Here is a 12,641-nt window from a genome sequence, read left to right as displayed (position 1 = left end):
TAATCTGTCGCCACCTAGTGGACAAGTCAATCATGGCACAGAAGAAAAAAATGTAAACAAATTATTACTTATTTTTAATTGCTTCATTTCAAAGTTCCATTTAATTCTTCCAAATTTTACTGTCATCTGAACAAGTTATCTTTTGGTTAAAGTAAAAGCTTACAGCATGATATAGGGAAGATTCCCCCTTAGGATGATCCAGAGCGGATCTAGAGCTCATGGCGGAGCCTTGTATTATATAGATGATAGGTGATACATTTCTATATTTCCCCTGCCGCAGATCCAGCGTAAGGAACCGCTAGTGAACAGTCTCTACCATGGTCGGTTTCTTATACTACTTACCCAATATCTTCCATTATGCATCCAAACCATTTATCTTCACATATACACTCGCCTGGAAAACAATAAAACAGACTTTGATATAACATTATTACATTCTATATGTATGGAGCTGAATTAAAGGGGTTGTCCAGTGTCTCCCAAATCTGCATCAGAAAGTGCGCGGCGCCACTGACGCTACGACTACATACACCTGGCAGGTGCGCACGTGTCCTACTCATTCTGGGACTGGTGATCATTATCTGCCCGCCGTGCACATGTTCTGGCAGGTAAATAAAGACGTAATATTCCATGTGATTTGTGCCATTCAGATGCAGAAGTGAGAAAGACAAACCCTTTAACAAGCTAGGCCGTGTTCACACATTCTACGTATACGGTGCTTTATTACCATACACTGCAGTCTCTTATCAGCTCTTAACTTACAGGATGTACAGGAACTCAGGATCAGTAATGTCATGTATGTACACAGTGACTGCACCAGCAGAATAGTGAGTGCAGCTCTGGAGTATAACACAGGATGTAACTCAGGATCAGTAATGTAATGTATGTACACAGTGACTGCACCAGCAGAATAGTGAGTGCAGCTCTGGAGTATAATACAGGATGTAACCCAGGATCAGTAATGTAATGTATGTACACAGTGACTGCACCAGCAGAATAGTGAGCACAGCTCTGGGGTATAACACAGGATGTAACTCAGGATCAGTAATGTAATGTATGTACACAGTGACTGCACCAGCAGAATAGTGAGCACAGCTCTGGGGTATAATACAGGATGTAACTCAGGATCAGTAATGTAATGTATGTACACAGTGACTGCACCAGCAGAATAGTGAGCACAGCTCTGGAGTATAATACAGGATGTAACTCAGTATCAGTAATGTAATGTATGTGCACAGTGACTGCACCAGCAGAATAGTGAGTGCAGCTCTGGAGTATAACACAGGATGTAACTCAGGATCAGTAATGTAATGTATGTACACAGTGACTGCACCAGCAGAATAGTGAGTGCAGCTCTGGAGTATAATACAGGATGTAACCCAGGATCAGTAATGTAATGTATGTACACAGTGACTGCACCAGCAGAATAGTGAGCACAGCTCTGGAGTATAACACAGGATGTAACTCAGGATCAGTAATGTAATGTATGTACACAGTGACTGCACCAGCAGAATAGTGAGTGCAGCTCTGGGGTATAATACAGGATGTAACTCAGGATCAGTAATGTAATGTATGTACACAGTGACTGCACCAGCAGAATAGTGAGTGCAGCTCTGGGGTATAATACAGGATGTAACTCAGGATCAGTAATGTAATGTATGTACACAGTGACTGCACCAGCAGAATAGTGAGCACAGCTCTGGAGTATAACACAGGATGTAACTCAGGATCAGTAATGTAATGTATGTACACAGTGACTGCACCAGCAGAATAGTGAGTGCAGCTCTGGGGTATAATACAGGATGTAACTCAGGATCAGTAATGTAATGTATGTACACAGTGACTGCACCAGCAGAATAGTGAGTGCAGCTCTGGGGTATAATACAGGATGTAACTCAGGATCAGTAATGTCATGTATGTACACAGTGACTGCACCAGCATAATAGTGAGTGCAGCTCTGGAGTATAATACAGGATGTAACCCAGGATCAGTAATGTAATGTATGTACACAGTGACTGCACCAGCAGAATAGTGAGCACAGCTCTGGAGTATAACACAGGATGTAACTCAGGATCAGTAATGTAATGTATGTGCACAGTGACTGCACCAGCAGAATAGTGAGTGCAGCTCTGGGGTATAATACAGGATGTAACTCAGGATCAGTAATGTAATGTATGTGCACAGTGACTGCACCAGCAGAATAGTGAGCACAGCTCTGGAGTATAACACAGGATGTAACTCAGGATCAGTAATGTAATGTATGTACACAGTGACTGCACCAGCAGAATAGTGAGTGCAGCTCTGGGGTATAATACAGGATGTAACTCAGGATCAGTAATGTAATGTATGTACACAGTGACTGCACCAGCAGAATAGTGAGTGCAGCTCTGGGGTATAATACAGGATGTAACTCAGGATCAGTAATGTAATGTATGTACACAGTGACTGCACCAGCAGAATAGTGAGTGCAGCTCTGGAGTATAATACAGGATGTAACTCAGGATCAGGAATGTAATGTATGTACACAGTGACTGCACCAGCAGAATAGTGAGTGCAGCTCTGGGGTATAATACAGGATGTAACTCAGGATCAGTAATGTAATGTATGTACACAGTGACTACACCAGCAGAATAGTGAGTGCAGCTCTGGAGAATAATACAGGATGTAACTCAGGATCAGTAATGTAATGTATGTACACAGTGACTGCACCAGCAGAATAGTGAGCACAGCTCTGGAGTATAACACAGGATGTAACTCAGGATCAGTAAGGTAATGTATGTACACAGTGACTACACCAGCAGAATAGTGAGTGCAGCTCTGGAGAATAATACAGGATGTAACTCAGGATCAGTAATGTAATGTATGTACACAGTGACTCCACCAGCAGAATAGTGAGTGCAGCTCTGGGGTATAATACAGGATGTAACTCAGGATCAGTAATGTAATGTATGTACACAGTGATTGCACCAGCAGAATAGTGAGTGCAGCTCTGGGGTATAATACAGGATGTAACTCAGGATCAGTAATGTAATGTATGTACACAGTGACTGCACCAGCAGAATAGTGAGTGCAGCTCTGGGGTATAATACAGGATGTAACTCAGGATCAGTAATGTAATGTATGTACACAGTGACTGCACCAGCAGAATAGTGAGCACAGCTCTGGGGTATAATACAGGATGTAACTCAGGATCAGTAATGTAATGTATGTACACAGTGACTCCACCAGCAGAATAGTGAGCACAGCTCTGGGGTATAATACAGGATGTAACTCAGGATCAGTAATGTAATGTATGTACACAGTGACTCCACCAGCAGAATAGTGAGCACAGCTCTGGGGTATAATACAGGATGTAACTCAGGATCAGTAATGTAATGTATGTACACAGTGACTGCACCAGCAGAATAGTGAGTGCAGCTCTGGGGTATAATACAGGATGTAACTCAGGATCAGTAATGTAATGTATGTACACAGTGATTGCACCAGCAGAATAGTGAGTGCAGCTCTGGGGTATAATACAGGATGTAACTCAGGATCAGTAATGTAATGTATGTACACAGTGACTCCACCAGCAGAATAGTGAGCACAGCTCTGGGGTATAATACAGGATGTAACTCTGGATCAGTAATGTAATGTATGTACACAGTGACTGCACCAGCAGAATAGTGAGTGCAGCTCTGGGGTATAATACAGGATGTAACTCAGGATCAGTAATGTAATGTATGTACACAGTGACTGCACCAGCAGAATAGTGAGTGCAGCTCTGGGGTATAATACAGGATGTAACTCAGGATCAGTAATGTAATGTATGTACACAGTGACTCCACCAGCAGAATAGTGAGTGCAGCTCTGGGGTATAATACAGGATGTAACTCAGGATCAGTAATGTAATGTATGTACACAGTGATTGCACCAGCAGAATAGTGAGTGCAGCTCTGGGGTATAATACAGGATGTAACTCAGGATCAGTAATGTAATGTATGTACACAGTGACTGCACCAGCAGAATAGTGAGTGAGTGCAGCTCTGGAGTATAATACAGGATGTAACTCAGGATCAGTAATGTAATGTATGTACACAGTGATTGCACCAGCAGAATAGTGAGTGCAGCTCTGGGGTATAATACAGGATGTAACTCAGGATCAGTAATGTAATGTATGTACACAGTGACTGCACCAGCAGAATAGTGAGTGCAGCTCTGGAGTATAATACAGGATGTAACTCAGGATCAGTAATGTAATGTATGTACACAGTGACTGCACCAGCAGAATAGTGAGCACAGCTCTGGGGTATAATACAGGATGTAACTCAGGATCAGTAATGTATGTACACAGTGACTGCACCAGCAGAATAGTGAGTGCAGCTCTGGGGTATAATACAGGATGTAACTCAGGATCAGTAATGTAATGTATGTACACAGTGACTGCACCAGCAGAATAGTGAGTGCAGCTCTGGAGTATAATACAGGAGGTAACTCAGGATCAGTAATGTAATGTATGTACACAGTGACTGCACCAGCAGAATAGTGAGTGCAGCTCTGGGGTATAATACAGGATGTAACTCAGGATCAGTAATGTATGTACACAGTGACTGCACCAGCAGAATAGTGAGTGCAGCTCTGGAGTATAATACAGGATGTAACTCAGGATCAGTAATGTAATGTATGTACACAGTGACTGCACCAGCAGAATACTGAGTGCAGCTCTGGAGTATAATACAGGAGGAAACTCAGGATCAGTAATGTAATGTATGTACACAGTGACAGCACCAGCAGAATAGTGAGTGCAGCTCTGGGGTATAATACAGGATGTAACCTAGGATCAGTAATGTAATGTATGTACACAGTGACTGCACCAGCAGAATAGTGAGTGCAGCTCTGGAGTATAATACAGGATGTAACTCAGGATCAGTAATGTAATATATGTACACAGTGACTCCACCAGCAGAATAGTGAGTGCAGCTCTGGAGTATAATACAGGATGTAACTCAGGATCAGTAATGTATGTACACAGTGACTGCACCAGCAGAATAGTGAGTGCAGCTCTGGAGTATAATACAGGATAAGTAATAAATTTACAAACTTACTTAAGCACTAGTTGCATGCACCTACATATCATCAAAAAGTTATTTTTTTCAGTTCTTCAATACAAAAAGTGAAACTCATATATTATATAGAGACATTACACACAGAATGATCTATTTCAAGTGTTTATTTCTGTTAATATTGATGATTGTGGCTTACAGCCAATGAAAACCCATCGTCATTATCTCAGTAAATTAGAATACTTTATAACATCAGCTTGAAAAAATGATTTTAAAATCTGAAATGTTGGCCTACTGAATGTATGCTCAGTAAATGCTCTCAGTACTTGGTCGCGGCTCCTTTTCCATCAATTACTGCATCAATGCGGCGTGGCATGGAGGAGATCAGCCTGTGGCACTGCTGAGGGGTTATGGAAGCCCAGGTTGCTTTGATAGCAGCCTTCAGCTCGTCTGCATTGTTAGGTCTGGTGTTTCTCATCTTCCTCTTGACAATACCCCATAGATTCTCTAAAGGGTTAAGGTCAGGCGAGTTTGCTTGACAATCAAGCCCAGTGATACTGTTGTTTTTACACCAGGCATTGGTACTTTTGGCAGTGTGGACAGGGGCCAAGTCCTGCTGGAGAATGAAATTTCCATCTCCAAAAAGCTTGTCGGCAGAGGGAAGCATGAAGTGCTCTAAAATCTTCTGGTAGACGGCTGCGCTGACTTTGGTCTTGATAAAACACAGTGGACCTACACCACTAATTGATGCAAAAGTTACCCTGACCAAGTATTTTATGCATTTACTGAGCATACATTTCAGTAGGCCAACATTTTCTTTTTTTAAATCATTTTTCAACCTGGTGTTATAAAGTATTCTAAGTTACTGAGATAATGACTTTTGGGTTTCCATTGGCTGTAAGCCATAATCATCAACATTAACAGAAATAAACACATGAAATAGATCACTCTGTAATGACTCTATATAATACATGAGTTTCACTTTTCGTATTGAAGAACTGAAATAAAGTAACTTTTGATGATCTTCTAATTTTGCGAGATGCACCTGGATTTGTGAATTTGTGGAGCAGTACATTATACAGATGGTACACTTAGATTACTTACCTCTCCGCAGTTTCTTCTTATCTGAGAAAATACCTAAATTATGAGCCAGGGATTGCGCCAGTGTGATAGCCATGACATCCGTCCTCCCGAACTAAGGAGAGAAGAGAGAACTTTCTGGGAGCTATTGGATATTTTGCCATTTTCTTGTATTTAGGCCGTTGGCTGATGTGCTCCTTCTCCTTCTGTGGTCCCTTATTTTCACCTATATGATACATTGAATATACTGGACCCCAAACTTCTGAATCCTTCAATTTACTTTTCCACTCAAAATGTAAAATTGTCAATGGTTTTGAGACACAAAAAGTCGGGTCATATAATAATAGTGATAGTGACATTTTGAGAAACGGCTGCCGCAACAAAACTTATTCTATTTCTTGGAGGCTGTAACGATTTGTCCTGCATATACATAGACAATCTGTGTACTGCGGATTATTGGCAGATGATAATTGTTTAGACAGTGCTGGGATTTCCTGCTCTGAGAGAGAAAGGAAGAGCTGCTACATTCAGTATTGGAGCACACAGGGGGTGGAATACCAGGAAAATAACAATATAAAACCTCATGATTCTACATGGTGACATGGTTAATGGAGGGGATTTATTTTTTCCTCTATACCTACCTCGTTCACTCCACCTCCTTTCTGCAAGGAGCATACTCCACCGATGTACGCTGCGCCACTCCGGCTGCTTTCAAACTGACTCCCCCTTGAAGAAAAATTTACATTGTAGTAATTAAATGAAAAGTGTTTTGTCACAGAAACAAAAAAAAAAAACATAAAAAGAAAGAAAAATGAAAGATGTCCCGGGAATTATGAAGGATCGATGTAATGGAGAGTCAGACACAAATGTAATGGACTGTTAATGTACAGTGGATGCCGTGCATGTACAGTGGGTACGGAAAGTATTCAGACCCCTTTACATTTCTTCACTCTTTGTTTCATTGCAGCCATTTGGTAAATTCAAAAAAGTTCATTTTTTTCTCATTAATGTACACTCTGCACCCCATCTTGACTGAAAAAGAAACAGAAATGTAGTAATTTTTGCAAATTTATTAAAAAAGGAAACCTGAAATATCACATGGACATAAGTATTCAGACACTTTGCTCAGTGTTGAGGAGAAGCACCTTTTGAGCTAGAACAGTCATGAGTCTTCTTGGGAATGATGCAACAAGTTTTTCACGCCTGGATTTGGGGATCTTCTGCCATTCTTCCTTGCAGATCCTCTCCAGTTCCGTCAGGTTGGATGGTGAACGTTGGTGGACGCCATTTTCAGGTCTCCCCAGAGATGCTCAATTGGGTTTAGGTCAGGACTCTGGCTGGGCCAGTCAAGAATGGTCACAGAGTTGTTCTGAAGCCACTCCTTTGTTATTTTAGCTGTGTGCTTAGGGGTCATTGTCTTGTTAGAAGGTGAACCTTCGGCCAAGTCTGAGGTCCAGAGCACCTGAGGTCCAGGATATCTCTGCACTTGGCTGCATTCATGTTTCCTTCAATGGCAACCAGCCGTCCAGTCCCTGCAGCTGAAAAACACCCCCATAGCATGATGCTGCCACCACCATGTTTCACTGTTGGGATTGTATTGGCCAGGTGATGAGCAGTGCCTGGTTTTCTCCACGCATACCGCTTAGAATTACACCAAAAAGGTCTTAGTCTCATCAGACCAGAGAATCTTATTTCTCATAGTCTGGGAGTGCTTCATGTGTTTTTTAGCAAACTCTATGCGGCTTTCATATGTTTTGCACTGAGGAGAGGCTTCCGTCGGGCCACTCTGCCATAAAGGCCCGACTGGTGGAGGGCTGCAGTGATAGTTGACTTTGTGGAACTTTCTCCCATCTCCCTACTGCATCTCTGGAGCTCAGTCACAGTGATCTTGGGGTTCTTCTTTACCTCTCACCAAGGCTCTTCTCCACGATTGCTCAGTTTGGCTGGACGGCCAGGTCTAGGAAGACTTCTGGTGGTCCCAAACTTCTTCCATTTAAGGATTATGGAGGCCATTGTGCTCTTAAGAACCTTGAGTACTGCAGAAACTCGGTTGTAACCTCGGCCAGATCTGTGCCTTGCCACAATTCTGTCTCTGAGCTCCTTGGCCAGTTCCTTTGACCTCATGATTCTCATTTGGTCTGACATGCACTGTGAGCTGTGAGGTCTCATATAGACAGGTGTGCACCTCTCTAAATCAAGTCCTATCAGTTTAATTAAACACAGCTGGACTCCAATGAAGGAGTAGAACCATCTCAAGGAGGATCACAAGGAAATGGACAGCATGGGACTGAAATATGAGTGTCTGAGCAAAGGGGATGAATACTTATGACCACTAGTGATGAGCGAGTATACTCGTTGCTCGGGTGGTCTTTGAGTATTTGTGATTGCTCGGAAATTTAGTATTCGTTGACCCAGCTGCATGATTTACGGCTACTAGCCCGCCTAAGTACATGTGGAGGTTGCCTGGTTGCTAGGGAATCCCCACATGTAATCAAGCTGTTTAGTAGCCGCAAATCATGCAGCTGCACCAAGGAAAACTAAATCTCCGAGCAGTCACAAATACTCAGAGACCATCACTAATGACTAGAGTTGAGCGACCTTGACCTTTTTAGAGTCGAGCCGGGTTTCGCGAAACCCGACTATCTCAAAAGTCGGGTCGAGTGAAATCGGCCGATTGTGACGTAAAGTCGGGATCGACCGAAACACGAAACCCAATGCAAGTCAATGGGGCAGCATAGTCGGCAGTGAGTGGGGGCCAGGAAAACACCTAGAGTGCCCATTTTAATGTCAAAACCATCCATTCTTCTTAATGAAGCTTGTCAAGCGTAATTTACCTTATAATAATTGGAAGGCATTTGAAATTGGGGGTCATTTGGCTAAAGTTGTGGTGGGTAGGGCTGGTTCAAGTAATTAGTGGGCCCAGGAAATCTGGACCACGTCACGGCAGTGGAGCAGGGAGAGGTAAGTATTTCAACTTTGCAAGTGCTGTGAACCTGAGCAAGCAGGGGGGGCCCACTCGTTGGCATTGGCACTGGCACAGGGCCCCTCAAAGTACAGCGGTGTGTTTGCACGGCGGGGGCGCCTCCCACCGGCAGCAACACTTTTGCGTACTATGAGAGGCCCTGTGCCAGTGACGTCGCCAACTAGTATTCCTCCCCCCACCTGATGAAGGAACCTGCACTTTCATCTGCACCTTCCTCTTTGTCCCCGTGTAAGGTGGTATGGTATGCGGGAAGAGCAACCTGACTTTCAGCAGGGTCACAATGTTGTTGTGTAGCGTGCACGGGGAATGTTGCGTTATGGGTCAATGTACCAGCAGACTCATCTATCACTGGCTGGGCAATGGGCAGGATGAGGAGGAAACACAGATATAGGCCCAAAGAATAAAGTTGGCTAAATGCAGTTCAAAATTGGTAACACAGGAATAACCAGGGGGCATTGCAGTGGAGGACAACTGGAATGAGAGGCTGACACAGAGAGTAGGCCCAAATCAGTAAGTAGTCGAAATGCAGTTCAAAATTGGCAACCGTAGTAAACAGGCGGCACAGCTTTGTTCAGTGGAGGAGAACAGCAAGGAGTGGCAGACACCGATAGTAGGCCCCAACCCAACTAGTAGGCCAAATGCAGTCTAACATTAACAACTACTTAACGAGCGCCTGAAAACGGAATTTCAGGACAGGAAACCAGGAGAACAGCAAGGAGTGGCAGACACCGATAGTAGGCCCCAAACCAACTAGTACACCAAATGCAGTTGTTCCGTTTAACCACAATTTAATGAGAGCCTGAAGATAGAAGTTCAGGAAAGGCAACCTGGAGAACACCTTGGAGTGGAACACACCATCTCTCTACACCCCATACCCAATTTGTAGGCCTAATGCAGTGTAGTTTCCAAGAACTACTAAACGAGAGCCGGAAGATCGAAGCTCAGGAAAGGCAACCTGGAGAACACCTTGGAGTGGAACACACCATCTCTCTACACCCCATACCCAATTTGTAGGCCTAATGCAGTGTAGTTTCCAAGAACTACTAAACGAGAGCCGGAAGATCGAAGCTCAGGAAAGGCAACCTGGAGAACACCTTGGAGTGGAACACACCATCTCTCTACACCCCATACCCAATTTGTAGGCCTAATGCAGTGTAGTTTCCAAGAACTACTAAACGAGAGCCGGAAGATCGAAGCTCAGGAAAGGCAACCTGGAGAACACCTTGGAGTGGAACACACCATCTCTCTACACCCCATACCCAATTTGTAGGCCTAATGCAGTGTAGTTTCCAAGAACTACTAAACGAGAGCCGGAAGATCGAAGCTCAGGAAAGGCAACCTGGAGAACACCTTGGAGTGTAACACACCATCTCTCTCCACCCGATACCCATTTTTTAGGCCTAATGCAGTGTAGTTTTCTACAACTACTAAACGAGAGTCGGAAGACCGAAGCAATAGCAAGGAAACCTGGGGAACACCTTGGAGTGGAACACACCATCTCTCTCCACCCCATACCCAATTTGTAGGCCTAATGCAGCCTACTTTCCGACAACTACTAAACGAGAGCCGGAAGATCGAAGCTCTGGAAAGGCAACCTGGAGAACACCTTGGAGTGGAACACACCATCTCTCTCCACCCCATACCCAATTTGTAGGCCTAATGCAGCCTACTTTCCGACAACTACTAAACGAGAGCCGGAAGATCGAAGCTCTGGAAAGGCAACCTGGAGAACACCTTGGAGTGGAACACACCATCTCTCTACACCCCATACCCAATTTGTAGGCCTAATGCAGTGTAGTTTCCAAGAACTACTAAACGAGAGCCGGAAGATCGAAGCTCAGGAAAGGCAACCTGGAGAACACCTTGGAGTGGAACACACCATCTCTCTACACCCCATACCCAATTTGTAGGCCTAATGCAGTGTAGTTTCCAAGAACTACTAAACGAGAGCCGGAAGATCGAAGCTCAGGAAAGGCAACCTGGAGAACACCTTGGAGTGGAACACACCATCTCTCTACACCCCATACCCAATTTGTAGGCCTAATGCAGTGTAGTTTCCAAGAACTACTAAACGAGAGCCGGAAGATCGAAGCTCAGGAAAGGCAACCTGGAGAACACCTTGGAGTGGAACACACCATCTCTCTCCACCCGATACCCATTTTTTAGGCCTAATGCAGTGTAGTTTTCTACAACTACTAAACGAGAGTCGGAAGACCGAAGCAATGGCAAGGAAACCTGGGGAACACCTTGGAGTGTAACACACCATCTCTCTCCACCCCATACCCAATTTGTAGGCCTAATGCAGCCTACTTTCTGACAACTACTAAACGAGAGCCGGAAGATCGAAGCTCTCGAAAGGCAACCTGGAGAACACCTTGGAGTGGAACACACCATCTCTCTCCACCCCATACCCAATTTGTAGGCCTAATGCAGCCTACTTTCCGACAACTACTAAACGAGAGCCGGAAGATCGAAGCTCTGGAAAGGCAACCTGGAGAACACCTTGGAGTGGAACACACCATCTCTCTACACCCCATACCCAATTTGTAGGCCTAATGCAGTGTAGTTTCCAAGAACTACTAAACGAGAGCTGGAAGATCGAAGCTCAGGAAAGGCAACCTGGAGAACACCTTGGAGTGGAACACACCATCTCTCTACACCCCATACCCAATTTGTAGGCCTAATGCAGTGTAGTTTCCAAGAACTACTAAACGAGAGCTGGAAGATCGAAGCTCAGGAAAGGCAACCTGGAGAACACCTTGGAGTGGAACACACCATCTCTCTACACCCCATACCCAATTTGTAGGCCTAATGCAGTGTAGTTTCCAAGAACTACTAAACGAGAGCCGGAAGATCGAAGCTCAGGAAAGGCAACCTGGAGAACACCTTGGAGTGGAACACACCATCTCTCTACACCCCATACCCAATTTGTAGGCCTAATGCAGTGTAGTTTCCAAGAACTACTAAACGAGAGCTGGAAGATCGAAGCTCAGGAAAGGCAACCTGGAGAACACCTTGGAGTGGAACACACCATCTCTCTACACCCCATACCCAATTTGTAGGCCTAATGCAGTGTAGTTTCCAAGAACTACTAAACGAGAGCCGGAAGATCGAAGCTCAGGAAAGGCATCCTGGAGAACACCTTGGAGTGTAACAAACCCTCTCTCTACACCACGGAAGGGCTGATTCTTAGGAAGGAAGGCTGTCGGAAAGAAGCAGGGCGCGTCCGAGGGTGATTATATTCTTATTAGGTATATACTCACCCTCGGACGCGCCCTGCTTCTTTATTTGTAATGAATGTTTATTTGCAATGTGGTTTTGACTTACTCTATTTTTTTGGTAAATAATGATTTTATTATTTTCATTGTTTTGCATCTTCTTCACAATAATATAAAGAAGACGCGACAGGAAAACACTCGGTGGATGCCATATCTGTGTTTTAAATTGAAAAAAACTTTCAGTTAACTACTTGCAGGAGAAAGTTATTGTAGCTGGTGGCCATTTTTAGTACTGTGCCAGATTTTTGTTGTATGTGT

The 12,641-nt window shown here is 44.1% G+C and overlaps 1 protein-coding gene across 7 annotated transcripts in view; it reads right to left on the bottom strand.

Annotated features, from left to right (window-relative positions):
* The window catches only part of ADAM22 (ADAM metallopeptidase domain 22), a 274,548-nt gene that overhangs the window by 91,878 nt on the left and 170,029 nt on the right, over positions 1-12,641 (bottom strand). For all 7 annotated transcript variants that reach the window (XM_069729469.1, XM_069729471.1, XM_069729473.1 and 4 more), the window contains exons 12-14: positions 6,764-6,848; positions 6,147-6,237; positions 343-394 (exon numbers count right to left, since the gene is read on the bottom strand). In XM_069729469.1, coding sequence (XP_069585570.1) covers positions 343-394; positions 6,147-6,237; positions 6,764-6,848 — 228 coding nt within the window. The remainder of the gene's footprint in view (positions 1-342; positions 395-6,146; positions 6,238-6,763; positions 6,849-12,641) is intronic.

The sequence above is a fragment of the Ranitomeya imitator genome, chromosome 6, assembly GCF_032444005.1.
Source record: "Ranitomeya imitator isolate aRanImi1 chromosome 6, aRanImi1.pri, whole genome shotgun sequence".
Classification (NCBI taxonomy): Eukaryota; Metazoa; Chordata; class Amphibia; order Anura; family Dendrobatidae; genus Ranitomeya; species Ranitomeya imitator.
The sequence above is the reverse complement of the archived record's forward strand: the minus strand, read 5'-3'. Positions and strand labels throughout refer to the sequence as shown.